The sequence below is a fragment of the Eurosta solidaginis genome, chromosome 1, assembly GCF_040869045.1.
Source record: "Eurosta solidaginis isolate ZX-2024a chromosome 1, ASM4086904v1, whole genome shotgun sequence".
NCBI lineage: Eukaryota > Metazoa > Arthropoda > Insecta > Diptera > Tephritidae > Eurosta > Eurosta solidaginis.
The window spans coordinates 85,289,870-85,310,845 of record NC_090319.1 but is presented as its reverse complement, the minus strand read 5'-3'; the positions used below and the strand labels follow the sequence as shown (position 1 = coordinate 85,310,845).

The 20,976-nt window shown below is 37.0% G+C and overlaps 2 protein-coding genes across 2 annotated transcripts; one reads left to right on the top strand and one right to left on the bottom strand.

Moving 5' to 3' along the window:
* The first annotated feature begins 4,313 nt into the window (after window positions 1-4,313).
* Window positions 4,314-6,676, top strand: Dcps (Decapping enzyme, scavenger). Its single transcript, XM_067791706.1, has 4 exons — window positions 4,314-4,614; window positions 4,666-4,876; window positions 5,625-5,770; window positions 5,832-6,676. Exons 1-4 carry the CDS (start codon window positions 4,405-4,407, stop codon window positions 6,519-6,521), a joined length of 1,257 nt encoding a protein of 418 aa, XP_067647807.1. The 5' UTR covers window positions 4,314-4,404; the 3' UTR covers window positions 6,522-6,676.
* A 1,576-nt stretch (window positions 6,677-8,252) lies between these two features.
* Window positions 8,253-17,110, bottom strand: Madm (MLF1-adaptor molecule). The gene is made up of 2 exons (XM_067758956.1): window positions 15,478-17,110; window positions 8,253-12,836 (listed from the first exon to the last, which is right to left on the bottom strand). The coding sequence occupies exons 1-2, from the start codon at window positions 16,561-16,563 to the stop codon at window positions 11,328-11,330; spliced, it is 2,595 nt and encodes an 864-aa protein (XP_067615057.1). The 5' UTR covers window positions 16,564-17,110; the 3' UTR covers window positions 8,253-11,327.
* Between the last annotated feature and the right edge of the window lie 3,866 nt (window positions 17,111-20,976).

Sequence of the window (20,976 nt, the reverse complement as noted above, 5' to 3'; positions counted from 1 at the left end):
TGACTCCAGCTGTGAAATTGTTGAAAAAACTAGAGCTCAAGGTGTTGAACACTGCACTGAATTAAAAAATGGTCATGCTGCAGAGGAGCAATCGAAAGAACCTTCTACTTCCTAAGAGGTATCAACGCCAAGTTATCAATATTGAATGGATATCGTTCTGTAGATAGAGATTTGATGTATACCATGCTTTCAACAATTTCCCCTTCTAGTGTGGGGCCTGAAATATGTTTTGGCCTTACCCGTACCGTTTACCTTCTGTCAATTCGCTTTTTATATGAATGAAACGCGTCCCTTTTGTTTAAATAATCAGACCAATTCTAAATATTCTCGCGGAATTTTGTTCTCGCGGATTTTTTTATTCCCGCCGAAAAATTCCTCCAATTCTTTTCTCCTAGGGAGAAGAAAAATTGGGGAATAGGAATTTCGAATTTTCGAAGTCAGCTGTTTTGTCAATTGAAATTTCGTTGAGCATTTCTTATTTTGTTTAAAAAATTGAAAAGCTTAATTATTGTTGCGAATTTGTTTGAAATTAAGAAATAAGGTATAAACAATGCACATTATTGCATTTCATGTGGTATACACTGAAATGAGTAATGAATTGGTGCCACAGCAACATCAACAGAGGAGCATAAGAAGAAGACGGCGGGTTAACACAAATCCGCCGGAGTTACCTGCTTTCATTCTGCAAAGCAATTTTCTGGCGGCCATGTCGAGTTGAGTTCGCCTTTCGCCATATGCCAAAATCTAATTAAGCATTCTTTAAAAATCCTTGCGCAATTTCTGGATGGATGCATCAAATATACAAAGAGCTCTTCCGTTGCTTATGATATACTTTTCGACTTAAAATAAAGAATATTGTTGCTGTTGTTGTTGTATTAACAGTGAGAATATTGTGGTAGAATGTAAATACATATTTTAGCGCAAATTTGTACAAATAAGTGTTCTTTCTTAAAAGAACCAATTTCCTTTAACTATTTTGATGCATTCCCTTCAATTTAACTAGTGAAAAAACTCCTATGAAATGGCAAAGAAATCTCCCTCTCCCTCACATTCATAATACCTACTTTTCTCCCATAACCGGTTTCCTCTTTTTCGAACATTGTTCAGAATAGGAGGAAAGGGAGAAGTGAAAAAACTCTCAAGGAATTTTTATTTATAATACGAGGAATGGGAGAAGGGAAAAAACTCGCACGGAATTTTCGTTTAGAATTGGGCTGAATATTTAATTATGAATAAATTATGTATACAATGGTTTTTACAAAATAATTTCCTCAATTTTCTAGTAAACCTTACATATGTGCATATTTATATGTACAAACTACATATGTAAAGACATAAACTCATTCGTAGTCGTGCCCTTTCTGAAACCATTTTGAGTTTCGAAGCTCACACTGATGGTGCTCAATTTTTCCTGCGCGGATGGTGTTGTTAGTATCAGTTTGCATAGATATGAGTGTTGTAGATATAATACCGGAATATATGCAGCCCCATTTCGTGCTATCAAAGTCGATTTGCAGGTGATGTTGAGCCTTTGAACTTGACCCTTTCCTATAATATGCGTGGTAGGGCCTTATATGTGATACAAAAAAGGCCGAGGGACAGTTGCCGCAGTTTTCTTGTAGTTTGAGCAAATGTACGTTCTTCTTACAGCCACAGCTGGAATATTGCTATGCCCACATCGTCAAATCGAATTACCTAAAATGAAAAAGAAACGAATATCAGTAAGGATAGATAATCAGACCAATTCTAAATATTCTCGCGGAATTTTGTTCTCGCGGATTTTTTTATTCCCGCGGAAAAATTCCTCCAATTCTGTTCTCCTAGGGAGAACAATAATTGGGGAATAGGAATTTCGAATTTTCGAAGTCAGCTGTTTTGTCAATTGAAATTTCGTTGCGCATTTCTTATTTTGTTTAAAAAATTGAAAAGTTTAATTATTGTTGCAAATTTGTTGGAAATTAAGAAATAAAATATAAACATTGCACAGTATTTATTGCATTTCATGTGGTATTCACTGAAATGAGTAATGAATTGGTGCCACAGCAACATCAACAGCGGAACATAAGAAGACGGCCGCATAACACAAATCTGCCGGAGTTGCCTGCTTTCATTCAGCAAAGCAATTTTCTGGCGGCCAAGTTGAGTTGAATTCGTCCTTCATCAAAAGCCAAAATCTATTTAAGCCTTATTAAAAAATCCTTGCGCAATTTCTGGATGGCTGCATCAAATTTGTATACCAAGAGCTCTACCGTTGCTTATGATATACTTTTCGACTTAAAATAAAGAATATTGTGGTTGTAGTTGTTGTTGTATTAACAGTGAGAATATTGTGGTAGAATGTAAATACATATTTTAGCACAAATTTGTACAAATAAGTGTTCTTTCTTAAAAGAACGAATTTCCTTTAACTATTTTGATACATTCCCTTTAATTTAACTAGTGAAAAAACTCCTATGAAATGGCAAAGAAATCTCCCTCTCCCTCACATTCATAATACCTACTTTTGTCCCATAACCGGTTTCCGCTTTTTCGAACATTGTTCAGAATAGGAGGAAAGGGAGAAGTGAAAAAACTCACAAGGAATTTTTATTTAGAATACGAGGAATGGGAGAAGGGAGAAAACTCGCACGGAATTTTCGTTTAGAATTGGGCTGAATAAGTTTTTAATATAACCGGAAGTGCTTAATAAATACAGGATACTCAAGGGGATTTCAGATAACCAGAATCAGGACCTTTAAAGTAAATTCAAGTGAACCTCCACCATGGCAAGGCATTTTTTCGGTAGCGGGGGTACCCGAAGATTATAACAAGGGATAATTGATAGATGTTGGGGTAATAGATAGTAAATTAGGCATGCTACAAAAACAAAAACGAATAAATGCAGATGACTGTTTAATCCATTATGCGAAGTTCTTTGAATGGATGTGCAAATTGAAACGGGCAAAGTACTGCTAAAACTGCTTTCCCCGAGTAACCCGGGAACGAATTGATATGACTACGTCTATTCTTCTTTAGCAGCAGTGCCGAGCACCAATTCCCTTTTGGACAGGAAAGTAAACGTTTGGTTGTCTGCAAGTTTGTCATATGCCAGTACAGAACATACTCGGTTGCTGGATCTGAGCAGTACATCTAATTTTCCCAGATTTTCTGGGCTCAGCGAGGGTATCCTCCTGAATGGTGCATGTGTACCCTGCTGCCTTGCCTGGTCGCTCACCCAACAACACCAGGCACGACGGAACTTGCCTTGCGACACCCAAATTGCACTCACGCTTCTCATAGCTCCAGCGGGTTAGTGGGCTTAGAGTATACACGTGGTAGCTATGCCTGTCGTAAGAGGCGACTAAAATACCAAATTGATTCAAGGGGTTTTGTAGCGCAATCCTTTCAATGGGTAGCCAGCGCAATATATAGCCTCTCCAACCTAATTGTCAACGTCACCTACCCGTGGCGAATCCTGTTTCTTTAACAGTCGAGGCTCTGGCGACCTCATGTTCCTTATGGATCTACATTTGAAGGCGCTTAGTTAGCTGACATCGCTTACTTAACCGGTAGATTCTAAAGTAAAAACCAAAACACAAAATATAGGTTAGGTTGAAGTGGCCGGTTCATGAGGATCTCACATAGACTGAATGAGTCCGTAGTGTTACCAGAAGTTTGTTTTAACGACCAAGCTGAAAATCCTATCAAGAACCAGGACCTATGTTATAAAAAAAAACTCCGTCCTCTTGACAAATACTAGAAGCTTCCTAGGACTTAAGCCACTTGCTGCTTCTAGATCTGACAGTTTTATCATTCCTAATAGCTGGAGCCTTAGCCTGGCAAGCGCAGGGCACGATATTTCTCAGGGGGCCCGGTATTTCTCGGGGGAGGGGCGCGATTTAGAGGTACTAAGACATTTTTTTTTAATTCAGGAGAGTCTTTAGTTGTTCCATGTTGAAATTTTAAGCCGAATTTCAAAAGCAACGAATATTGATAATGGTTTTTTACCTGGTCCCTCAAACAGTGAGGAGACAATAAAAACATCAAACAAAAATATATGTTTACATGAATCCGAAATCGTAAAGTTTTCGTGGTAACACTGATGAAGGTTCATCTTCAAAAAGCCAATCGGTGTTAGAAAAGTATAATTGTTATGTAATTTTATGTAAAATCCAACATGTTGGGTGGATCGGATTTCGTCGACTCAGGCTTCGACTTTGACAGTAGAGCGCGTTATCCTTAAAATGCAAAGGATGGGTGAAGATTCACTGCATATGCGCCTTTACTGTTATATCGAATTTAACAATTTCGATTGCTGTGCAATGGAATTTATCGGTTACTGTAGTTCTTCACTATTATCGACTTTCAGTAAAACATTTTGCCGTATAATTTCAGATTTATTTTAACCAAAATATATACATAAAAATGCCTGGAAACAAACAACATGACACCAACTGTAAAACTGTTGAAGAAACTACAGCTGATGGTATTGTACACTGCACTGAATTAAAAAATGCTGCAGAGCAGCAGTCAAAAGAACCTACTTCCGAAGAGGTATCAATGCCAAATTACCAACTATCAACATTCAAGCTGGCACGGATATTGCAAAATAACACATTGCGTAAAACTATAGCCGTAAGAGTGTTTACTTAATAAAAATGGTTTTTAATATAAACTGAATTATAGCTAGTAGGCACGTTTCCGAACATATCCGAGACAGATGCTGCCGTGGTATTGCTCGAGAAACAAGCATTCAAGGAGAGTGATGTGCAGACAGCAAGTGAGTTGAATACAGACGGACCACCGAGGATTTTCAGTGATTCACTGCAAGTGCACACAGAGTTTATTAATAATATTTATGGCAGCTTTCAATGCATTCCAAGCTCAAAATTAAATGGTAAATATATACAAAATGTATTTATGTATATCGGCAATCTTGAGTTTTAACATAGGTGTTTATTTGCAATCTACATATTATATAGGCGAACGGTTATCGGCATTCGACGAATTCTTGAAATGCATCTACTTTTGGGTAGGGATATTACCTTGCATATCTAAGACTTGATAAAACCGAATGACACTTGCGAAGTGTTACCATAAAGATAGTCCTATATCGCCATTGAGGTTCCCGCCCAACTACCTCCGAAACGATTTCATATGGCCACTTCGATTCTTCCAGGTCATCCCACTCAAACTACCCCACCATCCCGTGAGAATTTTAATGTCGCCTGCCCTTTGCCTGCTAATACATGTGCGTATATATTTGTAAAAAGATTAGCCTTTTGTAGTTGAGGTTGGCAATTAGGCTGGTACTTCTTATCGAGTTGGGAGCTTTAGCTAGACAACTTGAGGGAGAAATGGAGAAGTCAGAAATATTCTAGTGGTTTAAAAGGGTTGTTTAGTGCTATGATCAGCATTATAGCTTGTCCAACCCAATTATAAACTTCAACCACGCTGTGCAAATCCTGTTACAAATTTGAAAGTATTCGTTCACATACTTAGCTGGCGAGTCGCTGGCTGCCATAGTTTCCTACTGAAGCATTAAATATAGAAGGTCGTACAATTCAAATCATTTCTGAGATAGTCACCTCCTTTCTAGACTATACACAGATATAACCAAATGATCAATAATTACTCTCTTATAGGTATTAAAACAACTGTAGTGTATCCGGCTACTGAAAAACATATTGAAAAGTATTCAGTCACCCAAAAATACCTAATTTCGGAAACGCCCACTCTATATGAGCAGTTGACATTGCCATTTATAACGAATAGCCAATTCAGTTTAGAAGTAATATACATTTCTAGATTATTTAATAATTTTTCACATGATTAACCTTGTATCTTTTTAGTGGGTATATAACATTTTAGATCATCGTCAAGAAACTGAACGCATAGTTTATGAGGATGCAGATCCTGTAACAGGATTTGTGCTATTACCCGATTTGAAATGGGATGGAAAAACGTTGGAAACACTTTATTTACTCGCCATTGTCCACAAGCGTGATATCAAATCTTTACGTGATCTCAACGCCAATCATCTACCGCTTTTACGCAAATTACGTGACAGTATCATTACAGCTATTGAAAAGCGTTATGGATTGTGTGGTTCGCAATTGCGTATGTATTTCCATTATCAACCATCATTCTATCATTTGCATGTGCATATAAATCCTGTGCGTAGTGATGCGCCAGGTATATGGTGCGAAAAATCGCATATGTTGGATACGGTTATAAGTAATATAGAACTGATGTCGGACTATTATCAGCGCGTAACCCTGCCATTCGTTTTGTTTGAGGGTAGCAAGCTTTTGGATGAGTATGAGAGTAAAGAAGCTATACGTAAGGAAGTTACAAAGGCAAAGGAAGAGAAAATTTTAAATGAGGAAGAGCAAGTCAAAGAAAGCGAAGCTTTATATAAACCACCAGCTAAAAAATTAAAACTGGCAGAGTTGGAAGCTGTTGAGCCACCAGCAAAGAAATTGAAAGAGGTAGCAGAAACTGCCAATCCACCAACAGTATTAGAAATTGCGGCAGAATAAGACCCGGGAGTTCATTTTATATTCCCTATATTAATAGTATGTGCAAAGTAATTTAGAATGTAGCAAATGTGATGCATTAATTGTATTTGAAAATTAATTATACCGTCACCTGCAATGAAAACATGCAGGTAATAAATATACACTTACAAATTTTATTTTTAGAGTATACTTATGTACATACATATTTAGCCTTAAAATAAACTTCTTGCCTTCCACTTCTTGTAGCGTCAAGACACTCCCCGGAGGTTTTGGGGAGTATTGTCGATGATGATGGTGCTTTGCCAGATATTGATCCGGCACGTTCGGGAAACTAGCACCGTTAAGGTATGTGTTCGACCTTCTCGGGAACACTATTTATGACCACATCAGTCTAGGTCTGTGTATTTTAGTCACCTCTTACGATGGGCAAGCTTTTCCACAGTTTGAGTTAAGTTCCTTGTTAAATTCAAAAATTACGATGTACGTTAAAAATTTGCATTTCAAATCGGGATTGTTGTTTAGTTGCAATTCAAGTTTCAATTTAAAATAAAAAATTTCATTTTAAATTCTGAATTCTTTTGAAAATCAAAAAATTTTAACATTATTTTTTAAAACTTGGGGCAAAATACATCTGTACATATCTACGAAGATATTCGGGCTGGTGCCTTAATGGTGCTGCAACCGGCAAAGGACCGTCAACATCGATAAAACCCCCCCAAAGGCCTTCGAGAAGTGTCCTTATCGCCACAACAACAACAAGATTTAAGACGAGATCTCTTCAAATTCGCTCCGGGCTTCTTTTAAATTTTTTCTTATAAATTAGATGGACGGGATCAACATGTATTTAATGGCAGAAGATGCGGGGAAAATCTTTCTAAAGTATTGATTTTTCTTTCCCGGAACTTAAAACCAGGACTTTGGGTGTAATAGCCGAGAATACAGAAAATTTCACTGCAAATTGGAAACTATAGGACAAAATCGGGGAACGAAAACAATCCCAATATAGTATAATAAAAGTACTGTCGAAAGGAGTGGGTGGAAACGCAGAAACCGGGAACGCAACGGCAGTTGTGAACGGAACCAGAACCATAATTTAGTTCAAAGTCTGTCTCCAAACAGAAACCCAAATCTTAGCATTGCTTGAAACGATAAACAGAAATATCTTTGTCAACAGAAGTGATAGCCGAAAGAGGAAACAAACTGAAACCGGAACTTAGAACAAAAATAAATCGGAAGTGGAATCTAAATAGAATTCAAATCAAAAAAATCGAAGTCTGAATAAGAAGCAATATAGCAGCCGGAAGCAAAATCAAAGACTTAATTAAGCTCAACAGAACAGAGCATAAAGTGTAAAACAGAAACGATATGCCAGCATGACCCGAAATAAAAGTCGATCTGGAAGAAATGAAGAAAATTAGCGACTCGCATCCATATCCGAGCAAAGTCTTCCGCTACGGGAGCACTCACTTGCATTGCGGGAGTGTTTTAGCTTTTAGCTAAAACCACAACACGAAGTATAGCAATACATTACCTCGTGTATCGCAGCGGTATTGTAAGTGCGTCAAAATATTACAGCCCCACATGTCGCACACCGCACCAGATATTTCGATTTGGAATCAGTTACTACATCGAAGAAGAAATATTTGGGGCGTTTTGTTGGACTCAACCAAAAGTGACTTGAAGGTTAGAGGGCAATTGAGAAATAAATAAGTTGATAAATAAGAACAATGAAATTGTTTTTTTTTTTTGTTGCATACATTTTCATTAAATGAAAATTTGCATACGTTTTATTTGTTTGCTCGTGTTGTTGTTCTTATCATGTATGTCATAAAGCATTTTATTATTTATTGATTTAATTACGCTTACGCGGGCATTTTTGTTATTATTAATAGTTATTGTATGCATGTGTGTTATATTGTATGAGTGTGTGTGTCTTATATGGCGTCTTGCTTGCATGCACATAATTTTATTTATTGCATTTATGTATGTATGTATGCATGCATGTATGCATGAAGTGTATTGTAAATATCAAATACATTACATACATTTAATAAGCGCGCTATCGTCTAAACGATTCATATACGTATATATGTATGCACATATATGGATCATCTGTATTATGCATTTGGAACACATATAGCATATTAATGGAGTCATCATCAATGTTTTTATTGTAATGCAACCAACAAAAACAAAATAAATAATGGGAAAAACTATCAAAAAAACGCAAGGCAAGTAAAGTGAAAATATTTGTTCTCTTTTCAATATCTCCATTTTAATTATGGTGTGTTGTTGTTTTGTTGACGCGATTCATTCATTTCTCACAATGCCGCCGCACTATGGGCAAAACTTTTTTTAATCGTATATTCTTGGTTAGGAGGAAGTTATTCAACTGAAACTTTTCAGTAATTTTAATATAAGGACGTGGCTGTTCGTGAAGAATATATGCGAACAATTTTTCTTAAATCTTTCCCAGCAAAACGCAACAATAACGTAATAAAGGAAACAATAACCACACTAAGAACAACAAAAACAGACAGAGAATAACATTATAAACATTTTAATAAAATCGCAGTAAAAAATTTATTTAAAAAAAAACCGTCTTTTCAAAGCTAAAAAAAGATTACTTTTCAACTGGAATCCGTTAGGAAAAGTTTGTGTTTTGAATTTCTTTTTCCTTCTTAATTTGAAAGGAAAATTCTGAATTTGGATTATAATTTTTTGACCTTAACTTTAATTACAACCTCAATAATTTAGAATTATACGTGATTCCAATGCGAATCCATACCATGTGGTGGCAAAGCGAATTCAACCATTTCGCCGTGCAGAAGAATGTTAGTCAAGAGAAAACTTTAATTGATTTCGATTGACATATTAAAGAACAAGGCAAGGCGAATCTATACCAGGTGGTGGCAAAGCGAATTCAAACAATTCGCCGTGCAGAAGAATGTCAAGTCAAAAGAAATTTTTCATTGATTCCAATTAACTGACATGTTGTAGTACAAGGCCTTGTATGGAAAATAATCAAGAACAAGGCGAATCCATACCAGGTGGTGGCAAAGCGAGTTCAACCAATTCGCCGTACAGAAGAATGTCAAGTCAAAAGAAAATTTTCATTGATTTCGATTAACTGACATGTTGCAGTACAAGGCGTTGTATAGAAAATTATCAAGAAGAAGCAATCAGCTGTTGGGATAACAACGCCTCTACTGAATTCGCCTTGAGGCGTTGTATGGAAAATTATCAAGAAGCAATCAGCTGTTGGGATAACAACACCTGGTACTGAATTCGCCTTGCGTGATTCTAAACTTGAATTGCAGTTTTCTGAACCTGAAAAGGAAATTTTAAACTTCGTTGGAATTTCTGAACTTAAGCTAGTGGAAACTTTTATGCGAAATATCTCTTGACAAAAACGCAATTTTTCTTTTTCCTTCGTTCCGTAAAAATTTTAAGCTGTTTTGCTCTTAAAATTGTATCATTAAGTAGTAAATGTAGTCAAGACAATGGCTATTTGTCCGGAAAATATTTCTTTCATCCGGAATGAAAAAAAAACCAACTGCAAAAATATCGGAAGTTTTTGTCCTGAAATTTGCGGACGAGGATTCACTTACGAATAAATTTCTTCTTGCAAATACAAGACGCTTTCTAGGTTTCTCTTTGTTTGCTGCTTCGAGATCTTGTAGCTATGTGACTCCTTACAAGTTGTGAAGCACGTGACACGCTCTTTGGCGAACATGCTTCTTCAAAACTTTCAGAAATGCCGTTCTTTATTTAATCAAATTTTTGATTTGCGATTATAAACACCATTTTAAAAATCAGGAGAAATAAATTGCAACAATATGGGTTCATACCATTTCAAATAACCAAGTAAAACAAAAAAAAGCAAAAACAATTTCAAATGTATTTGCACAGATAAAAAAAATCTACTCAATTTAAGCTTCAAATTTAGCAGCGGACTTTTGCAACTTTTATTTTCGCCTCAGTCTAATGTACAAACGACCATCAAACTGGGACTAATTGTGTTTTTTTTTTTTTTGTTATTCTTTGATTATTTAATTTTAATTTATCAATAAGGTAGTCAAATTTTTGCTAACGAAAGTTACGTACATGTACAATGCAAAAAATATTACTAAAAAAACAGCATGTCTTGCCCATAATGCAGCGCATTATCCATATAAACACAAAAGTATGCTATTCCACTGCTAGCTCATCGGCACGAGCCGCAGCTGTAACTGCTTAACAATTCAGCAATACTTTCATATAGCCTGAATTGAAATATGTGCAATGCACTATTGTATATACCACTTACATACATATTTTCTCTAGCAACAGCTGCACATACGTCATGCATACTGGAAGCCTTCATTACACAATTTAAAACTATACTAATATAATTTTATGTTTAACACATTCTGCATAATTCCTTTCATTCGTTTTTTTGTTGTTTAAAATTTTAGCATTATTTAAATTTTCGTTTTTATCTTGGTTTCTTTTATTTCGAAGTCGTATAATTAAAAACTTTATTTTTCTTTTTAGTAGACTATATAAAAAATATGCATAATCATTATTTATGGTAACGAATGATTTTTTAAAACAATTGTCTGACTTAATTAACGCCACCCTTTATGGGGGTGTGATGGCGCCTGTGCTTTAGCTTGCAATTTAAAAAATATAATTTTCTTTCTATTTGTCGTTACTTGCTTTCGTACATTTTTCTTTGCTTTATCTACTACATAATTCAGTTATATATAATGAATATTAATATAGCTTATTTATAAATATTTTCAAGAAATAACCAAAAATATTCAAAAAAAAGAAAGAAAAAAACTATTGATTGATAGTAGCGGATGCTGAGGTGGAGGAGGATGTAGAGGCGTTTGTGGCGATTATATTTGCCGATGGCGTGACAGCTGTTGTCAAAGTTGCAGTTGTATCAGTTGGATTGTTGGAAGAGTGAAAAATTTGTTGATGAGTATGGGGCTGTTGGACATGTGCATAATGTTGGGGTGCTATGCTATTCACATCAATGACACTGATTTGCTGCTCTAAGGGCGCTTGCATAAGTGGTTGTTGCTGTGGTATATGCCCTGGAAATGATGGCAGTGTGCCAGCTGGTAGCGGCGGTGACGTTGTTAGCACCTGCTGTTGCTGTAGTTGTTGCTGCTGCTGTATAGGCATTTGCATATGTATTTGCATGTGCGGCGGCAGCGACTGTGCTTGATGATGCTGATGGTGTTGGTGTTGATGATGCTGGTGTTGATGCTGATGCAGTTGTTGTTGTTGTTGGTATTGATCTTGCAGCTGTTGTTGCTGCTGACGTTGTAAATGTGGCTGCTGGTGCTGTTGCATATGATACATCGCAGCAGCCATTTCTGCACCCATACTAGCCGCCTGTAGGTTTGCATTTGTCATTATAGCATTCGGATTTGTATCGGCTACAGACCAATTTCGTTCCATTTGGTTGAGGGCGGCCAATGTTGCTGTAGTTGCTGGTTTTAATCCTACATTGCCATGCACATTTACATTAAAATTCAAATTAGCGCCATCCATATTAGCTGCAACACCACCACTGTTACCACCAACCATACTTATTGCACCAAAGTTGGTTGACCCATTAGCCGTACCGCCAACGCCACCTCCGCTCGCACCCATTGTTACACCGATACCACCAGGCATATGCTCGTTTATAGTGGCACTAAAGGTTAACGCTTGTGCTCCACCTTGTTCGAAGGGACAAATACCGCCAGCATTTGCTGCAAAACTGCCACGTAATGTTTCCTCCAATAATGCTTGTATTTTATCCCGGTCATCGATATGTACGAAGCCTAGACGCACCAATTCACTGGTGAGATCAGAAGCCGAGTCCGCCTCCGTCACCTGACATGTTAATTGCCTATTCATTTTATCGTCCATTCGTAAAAGTATTGTCATGGCAACATCACTACTATCCTCCTTTAGCTTTTTAACACTGCACATCATATTGACAATGCGTCGTGATTCTATATCTACTGGCTCAGGTGTGGCCGATTTAACGGAATCGCAATGTTCTGGGGATGCAGCACGTGAGCGAAAATGTGGTGGTTTCTTACCACCTAGCGCTGTCAACGGGTATACACCATACTTGACATCCTCCACAAATTTCTCCAGCTTATCAGCCGCAGGCACGTCTGATAGCCGATAGTCCAAATCCTCTCCATTAATTGTTATACGCGCCATAGTTACTTCAGGCCGATTGTAGCGCTGCATCATGCCATCTATTACGGTCTCTGAGAACATAGTCCAGTTTTTGGGAGTGAAAACAAGACAATGAGCTGCCAAGAGTTTAAGTGAATGTACCTGCAAGCAAGCGTACAATTAAAAAAAAACCGATCCGCTGGATGTAGACACAATAATAAATAAAATAAAAGTTTAAAATCGCATTACTGAATTTTGTATGTGAGATTTTTCTTATTAATATTGATATCAGTTGAAAATTGAAGCTAAAAACGATTAAATAAGCAAAGCGATTGCAAATATTCCTCCTCTGGTGTTGGAAGAGGAGGATGCCCCTATGAGCTGCAGCGAAAGCTAAAACTGGTTCCACATAAATAAAAAAAATCGTTTGACGATAAAATTCCATTAGACCAGAACCAACAACGCAACATGACTATATGTTATAAATGAGTCGGTGTTAACCCCCAAAAAAAATTTATATAACACTAGCAGACCCGGCAGACGTTGTTCTGCCCTAAATTTGGTCTATCTGCATACATTTTAATAAGCTTTTACCGTCTAACTCTGCCCTCGCCCCTGGCAACTTTTTCTTAATCTTTGTATTCACTCCTCGATCCGTATTTTTCGCTTCATCTATCTCCATCTTCGTCTCATTCTATCTCTTTCTCAGTCTCCTCCTCTCTTTTCTCTTCTCTCAAGTTTTTCTCATTCTTCTTCATATCTTATTGCCAGTACCAGAGGGTGGTATGTATTTTGTTCAAGTCCCATTCCGAGTCTCAGTCCCAGTACCAGTCCTATCCTAATCCCAGTCCCAGTCCATCTCTGGTCTACTTCCCGGAAAAAAGCATCGTAAATACTAATATAGGCAAATTTATATACCAAATTTCAGGCAAATCGAATACGACGTATGTAAATTGGTATGTGGGTATTATTAATTCATGTCTTTATATCGGCTTCACATGCATATTTATCAGTTTTGCCAGGTTGATGCGACTAAATCGAATATCACAATGAAAATTACTTTAAAGCTCTCAGCAACAGCTTTCATTTGATATCCATAATACAAACACATTTTAGGGGTATCCGGGTCCATGTTTTGGCCTATATCTCGAGACCCAAGTCACCCAGCGGTGTAAACATTACTCGGTACTAAAGCACACATCAACAGCTTCAATTTGATACCCATAATGTAAAAACGCATTCTAGGTGTATCCGCGTCCATGTTTTGGCCTATATCTCGAGACCCCAGTCACCCAGCGGTATATAACTTACTCTGTACTAAAGCATACAGCAACAGATTCAATTTGATACCCATAATGTAAAAACATATTGTAGGTGTATCGGGTCCACGTTTTGGCATATATCTCGAGACCCAGCCACCCAGCGGCATAAAACTTACTCTGTACTAAAGCACACATCAACAGCTTCATTTTGATATCCATAATGTAAAAACACGTCCTAGTGTTACCCTGATCCACGTTTTGGCCTATATCTCGAGACCCAGCCACCCAGCGACATAAAACTTACTCTGTACTAAAGCACACATCAACAGCTTCAATTTGATATCCATAATGTAAAAACACGTCCTAGTGTTACCCTGATCCACGTTTTGGCGTATATCTCGAGACCCAGCCACCCAGCGGCTTAAAACTTACTCTGTACTAAAGCACTCATCAACAGCTTCAATTTGATACCCATAATGTAAAAACACTATATAGGCCTTCACGGGCCGTCGTTTTGGCCTATATCTCGAGACCCTAGTCACCCAGGGGTATGAAAATTACCCTCTACTAAAGCACTCATCAACAGCTTTCATTTGATATCCATATTATTAATCGTAAACTTTTTTGCTTAAGTTGCAAAGGGTATCCTGGTGTTGCTGTTGTTGTAGCGTTAAAGACACTCCCTAAAGGTTTTGGGGAGTGTTATCGATGTTGATGGTCTTTTGCGGATGTAAACCCAGTACTTTCTGGTAACAAGCATTATTAAGGTAAAATCCCGACCATCTCGGGAACGATTTAATTTGACTACATTGAGCATTCTAGACCATCCTTCCCCCATCCCCGAGTTCCATGGAGTTTGGGGTCGCCAAACCCTCGGCTGCTAAGGAAACATCATTCGCCATGGGTAGGTGAGGTTGACAATTGGGTTGGAGAAGTTATAAATCACTCTTTCAACCGCAAATTTTTATTTCGATTACTTTGCTTTCAATATTGCATTGTTTTGGATACTTTGTACTACCACCGTGGTATGAGGGTAGTGCGTTGGCCCAACCGGCAAAAAATTAAGTGACAAGTCCCGGAAAAAGTAACATCAAAACAAATAAGAAGTTTAAAAAAAAATACGCCTATTAGCAACGGTTATGCAAACTCTCCCAGAGTATGTTTGCGAAGACAAGGTTTTCATAAAAAACTCACGTGACTTTCAGATGCTGATCGGAGTCTGTATAAAACAACTAAGCTTCTTCAATTTGTGGGATAAACCTAACAGTTGCACATCACAAATTGGAAGCTTGTTTTTCTTCAAAATAATTGGCATCAGCAACATTCCCAATCTTATTTCTGCAAAATTTGTTCTAAACAAGTCTAAGAATTCTTCACTCCTATTGTAGTATTGTACATAGTTTTCGAGTGTTTTGGCCAATTTCATAATAAGGACCCATACAAGTCTCTATCGCGTTAGTTGGTACTTGTCTTACTTTAAGTAATAATGTATTACACATATGCCTACTAAAATACCACTTATTCCAAAGTTTTATATTTACCTCAAAAAGTAAAGGATGAAACAGTAAATCATTGGCGCTTGGTCGTTCGTCAGGGTTTCGTCGCAAGCATTTAAATATTAAATCACGCTGCAAATCATGTTCCAAACTATTTATGGTGCGCAATATAGTCTCTTCGTTTATCGCAGAACTCGTGTCACTGCCACTGGGCTGAATCTCTAATGCAGCCATTTCCAACGCACACATGCCAAAGGCATAAATATCAACAGCAGCAGTCAATTGTTCGGCAGCACCATATTCTGGGGCCATAAAGTGATGTGTATCGCCTTGATCGTTGCGATGATGAAGTCGCATATTATAATGCACCGCATCAGGCACAACGGCACCAATTTTCACCAGACCATTATGCTGTATGAAAATACTATCACAGGTGAGATTGCCGTGTACGACAGGTGGTTTGCAGGAATGCAAATAGCTAAGCGCGGACAGAATTTGTGTACACCAGCGGCGCCACGCCTCCAAAGGTAGCCTTTTGGCATTGCGTTTAGTGCGTTTGAGGAACTGTTTCAATGAACCCGACGACATATATTCAGTTATGAATATGACGCGTGGTTTATCTGCGTTTTGCGCATCCGTCCAATAACGATGGAATTTAACAATATTTTGATGATCTAATTGCAATAGATTATCAAACACTTGTCGCATTTTGTCTTCCTGAGACTTCAGCTCCTGTAAATTGGCATATTGCACCTCATTCCAAACAACCTCAACACCCTCTTCGGTGTCCATTGCCAGATGAACACAATCTATACCGGGCACATCACGTTGATCAACTTCTTCCCGTCTTTTCAACCATCTCCCACATGGTGACTCTTCGAGGATTTCACTTTCATCCTCCGAATCATCACCTGATTCACGCGGTGACGAATCGGCTGCCATATTATTTGCATCTGTAGTGGCAGTAGTCGATGAAGCGGCTATAATAAGCGGCGGTGGCGGTTGTTGTTGATGTGATTCTTGGTGTTGCGCCGTTTGTGCTGCTGTGTTTGCCCCTCCACCACTACTACCACGACTGCCACTGCCTGCCCCATTGCTGCCGCTGCCGACGTTTACTTGGCCGCTTGACATTGGAGCGCGTGTATGCAGGGCGCCTTTGTTGTTTATGTGATAGCGTCTGCTATTGTGGTTGTTGTTGCCGCTATTCGTCTAAATTCACTTAACTTTTTTCTTTATTCTTGTCTCAAGTTCAAATCGTTTTACTCTTATTTTATATATTGCGCTGTACGTTCGTTTGATTGGGTAGTAGATTGCTTGGTCGGTTAGTCAATTGATGAGTTTCCTTGTTGTTTTAAGGCGTATCTTTTTTTGTGTTCGCTTTTAATTCGTTTCGTTAATTTTTTTACTTTCCTTTCGTGGTACCCTCCTTTGAATCGTGTTACACCTCCTGACCCTAAATGTACAACGTTTTTGCTAGATTTCGTATGCACAATGTGTGCTTTTCAAAACGTTTTAATCAACTTTACCAAATAAATGCAACCGGCTAGCGGTAATCAATACTATTTGCAAGTTATCGTGCAAATTTTTTATGTTTTTAGCAAATTTGCACCTTCAATTTATTTATTCACGGCACACAGTTTTTTCTGGATACAGTGACAGCAATCGATGAGTGACACTGACAATCAATGTTGCCAATCAGCTACATTTCATGAGGGTAAAATCAATTGAACACTTTTGAAATCCTTCTAATTGTTTTTGAATTCAGAGATATTATGCTTTCAAAGTCTTGTACAAATATCTACAGTTCTTGTTGTTATATTAACGATAAAGACACTCCTCGAAGCATTGCTACAACAACAACAACATTCCCCGAAAGCTTTGGGAAGTGTTATCGAGATGTTGATGGTCCCTTGCCGGATATAGTCCGGTACGTTCCGTACAAAAGCACCATTAAGCTACTAGCCCGCCCATCTAAAGAACGATTTATTTGACAGCATTAAACCTTCTGAGCCAACCAACCACCTAGTTTCATGAGGAACCCCGTCTGCTAAATATGTGTATGATACATATTTGTAACAGGATTTCCCTCGCGTAGATGAGGTGACAATTGGGTTGCGGAAGCTTTGAAGCTGTAAAGCTTTGTATTGTGATTATCAACCCCTTGAATCACAAATATCAAAGATAAAAAAGACAAGTAATAGGAAAAAAGTAGGTCGAGGAAGAATAACCTTGGATGCTTTCAACGATCACAACCAGTGTTGTCAGAACTATTTTAGAAAAAATGCTAGATTGACAATAATAAAAAGGCAAAATAGAATTTGTAAGGCTAAGAAAAAAAGCAAAAATTTCATAAAAAATAAAAATATAGTTAGCAGATGCTATCTGTGAATTAATTTAAAAGGGATACATGATGAATAAAACTCCAGTATAGTCTATAAATTTTCATAATATGTGGTTTTTTATTTGCAAAATAAGGACACCGATAAAACTATTTTCAATAAGGAAATTTACTTTTTGTCCTTTCAAAGAAACCATGAAAGATGTGAACTCTACATTCCACACTGTCTGCGAACCTCTTTTTCAAGTTTTTGGTATGTATTTTTACACCGAATCCAAACGATATCTGGCGAAGCAATTTTTGGAGGGAATATTTTCATGACACTTTCTGCGCTGGCTGAACCATTCCCGATGAGTAACCCCGGTTAAATAAAGTTTTGAAATACGTTATTATGAATATAATGAATTTAAAGAATAAAAGAATTTGAAGTCAGATGGTGTCTTATTATTTATTTATTTATTTATTTATCAGTCTACAAATTAAACAATTATACAGACCAAATATACCGACACTTAAATCTCAGATGTAATACACGATATAAACAACATAAGCAGTCATCAATTTTAAAGTAATATTTAAACAGTACGGCGGCCACCGTGGTGTGATGGTAGCGTGCTCCGCCTATCACACCGTATGCCCTGGGTTCAACTCCCGGGCAGAGCAACATCAAAATTTTAGAAATAAGATTTTTCAATTAGAAGAAATGTTTTCTAAGCGGGGTCGCCCCTCGGCAGTGTTTGACAAGCACTCCGGGTGTATTTCTGCCATGAAAAGCTCAGTGAAAACTCATCTGCTTTGCAGATGCCGTTCGGAGTCGGCATAAAACATGTAGGTCCCGGCCGGCCAATTTGTAGGGAAAATCAAGAGGAGCACGACGCAAATTGGAAGAGAAGCTCGGCCTTAGATCTCTTCGGAGGTTATCGCGCCTTACATTTATTTATTTTTTATTTAAACAGTATTGAATTAAACGCTTGACAATTTCAATTAAAAACTTAGAAGTAAGCAAAAGATAAAATGTTGAAAATGTGTTAAAATGTACTCATGAAGGAGCTAGTAAATAATAATTTATGAAATTGACAATAAAGCAAATTAATAGTAGATAAAATATATACAGAATAGAATTTATACAGAGTAAATTTGATTGCATACATAAAAAAATAATGATCACAACGCAATTTTGCAAACAAGTTTCAAGTAACTGGTACTTCAAATTTGAAACAGAGGGTTGAACAGTATATCACGGTTTAGCGTTCTTTGCTTCATTTCGAATTACAAATTTAATGTAGTTAAAAGGTATTTTTTAATACCAAGAAACGAGCAGACGTCTAAATTTTTACAGTGTTTATTAAAATCACTACATAAGCAGTGAAATGGTTCGTGCATTTCATAATTCGACCTGCATGTAGCTACAAAAATTGATTGAAAATGTCTAGATGGCCTAATAGGAACGTTAAACTTAATTTCACCAAGCAAAAATGGACTATTTATTGACCCTCTTATTAATTTAACAATAAATAAGACACCCAGCATCTCCCTGCGGCTCTGCAATGTAGGTAGCTGTATTATGAGCCAAAGCAATTTTATATGTGCAATAAAACTTATAATAAGGTTATACGGTACACCAATCCTTATTCAACCTCGTTATTACAACTGCTTATGTAAGCATGATTTTGGGTGTCTATATATAAGCTTTTTTCGAGATTTGATTGCATGGAGGAGGACCTTCTTATCTTTGAAAGTCCCAGTTCCAGGTTATTGTCCAATGCATAAAATGATTAATTTCTGGATTAACTTTCCAAAGTATGTATGTACGTTTGGCTCCACTAGTACACAATGGTAATACCAAATGGGCAGAACCATGTGTATCAGCTTGCTATTTGTATTAAACTCTCCTTGCATTGTAAAATGGTATTTAAAAAGGCACCACGCCAGGTTATTTTCAAATTATTTTAAATTTGGTTCGGTTTTTTCATGGCACCACGCCAGGTTATATTCAATTTGTCTCTAGTTGTTAATTATCCATTAAATCATGGTAATTATCTTTTTTTTGTATTTAATGTTATATTTTATAGAATTTATATTCACTCGTCATGTGTGCATGACTGTACATTAGTATATAGTAAGGGTATTTTCAATCCCGTTGTTTTTTTTTTCAATAAAATTTGCAGTTAGATGTATGCAATGACACTGCATAGTACGTAAATTGAGCATGCTTTTTCAGCATCGATTATATACACACCGTTAAATTGTCCTGTTTATTTTCGAGAATTTTTATTTTCATTAGTATGTATGTATATGAACATTTATTTTCAGTGGCCTGTTGCCAAGTGTCTTTCACGACCCGTTACGATCAATTATGTATGTATTTAAAGCGAATTGGCTTTTATGGCGCCACGCCAGTTATTAAATATGCACGAGTTTTTGATTCCTGTTAGGAGCACGAGAAACCACCCCAACTCCAGGTCAGGGAGGCAACGCATCTCCCAACTCCGCTAAAACGCCCGAGGGAAGTACAGAAGCCAACCTTGTGGCCTATTTTAATTTTTCACTCAACGCAAAAAGCCCGAAAATTGACGTTGAGTAGAGGATGACCCGTACGACCGCTCGCGCGAAAAGACAAGACCGGAATGTATATATAAGCTTTATATAAAAAGTCTTAATACAGCAAGTGGTTTCTTTTGATAAGGCCTTATGTAAGTAAAGCATATATGACACTACTTTATTTTTGCTTGGATTCCAAGCTAAAAAAACTGACGAAACTTTATCGGAACTTCAAAACACAAAAACAATTTCTATCATGAAAAGGCGAGACCACTATTCCCCCATAATTAGTGAGTTTGGCATGTTTTTGTTTTTGTTTATGTTTTACATTTTATTTTTACATTAAAATTTTTAACAATAAAAACAATGCAAATAACACGCGCAAATTATTTCGGTTTCTAATGATTCACTTTTTTCACAAGAAAGTTGATTTTAATTGTGTTTTTATGCACCAAATTTTCAAACTAAAAACAAAATTTTAATTTGTCAAAAAAAAAAAAAAAATAAAGAAAAAACGGCCGAATATCCAAAAAAAACCTATCGAAAAACAAACCGGCTCGTTTGTTTTTAATGAACTAGGTTGTATTTTTCTTGTATTTCGTTAGTTTTTTGAAATATAGTTTATACACTTACACCAGTACCGAAGCCGTATTAGGAGGGAGTGC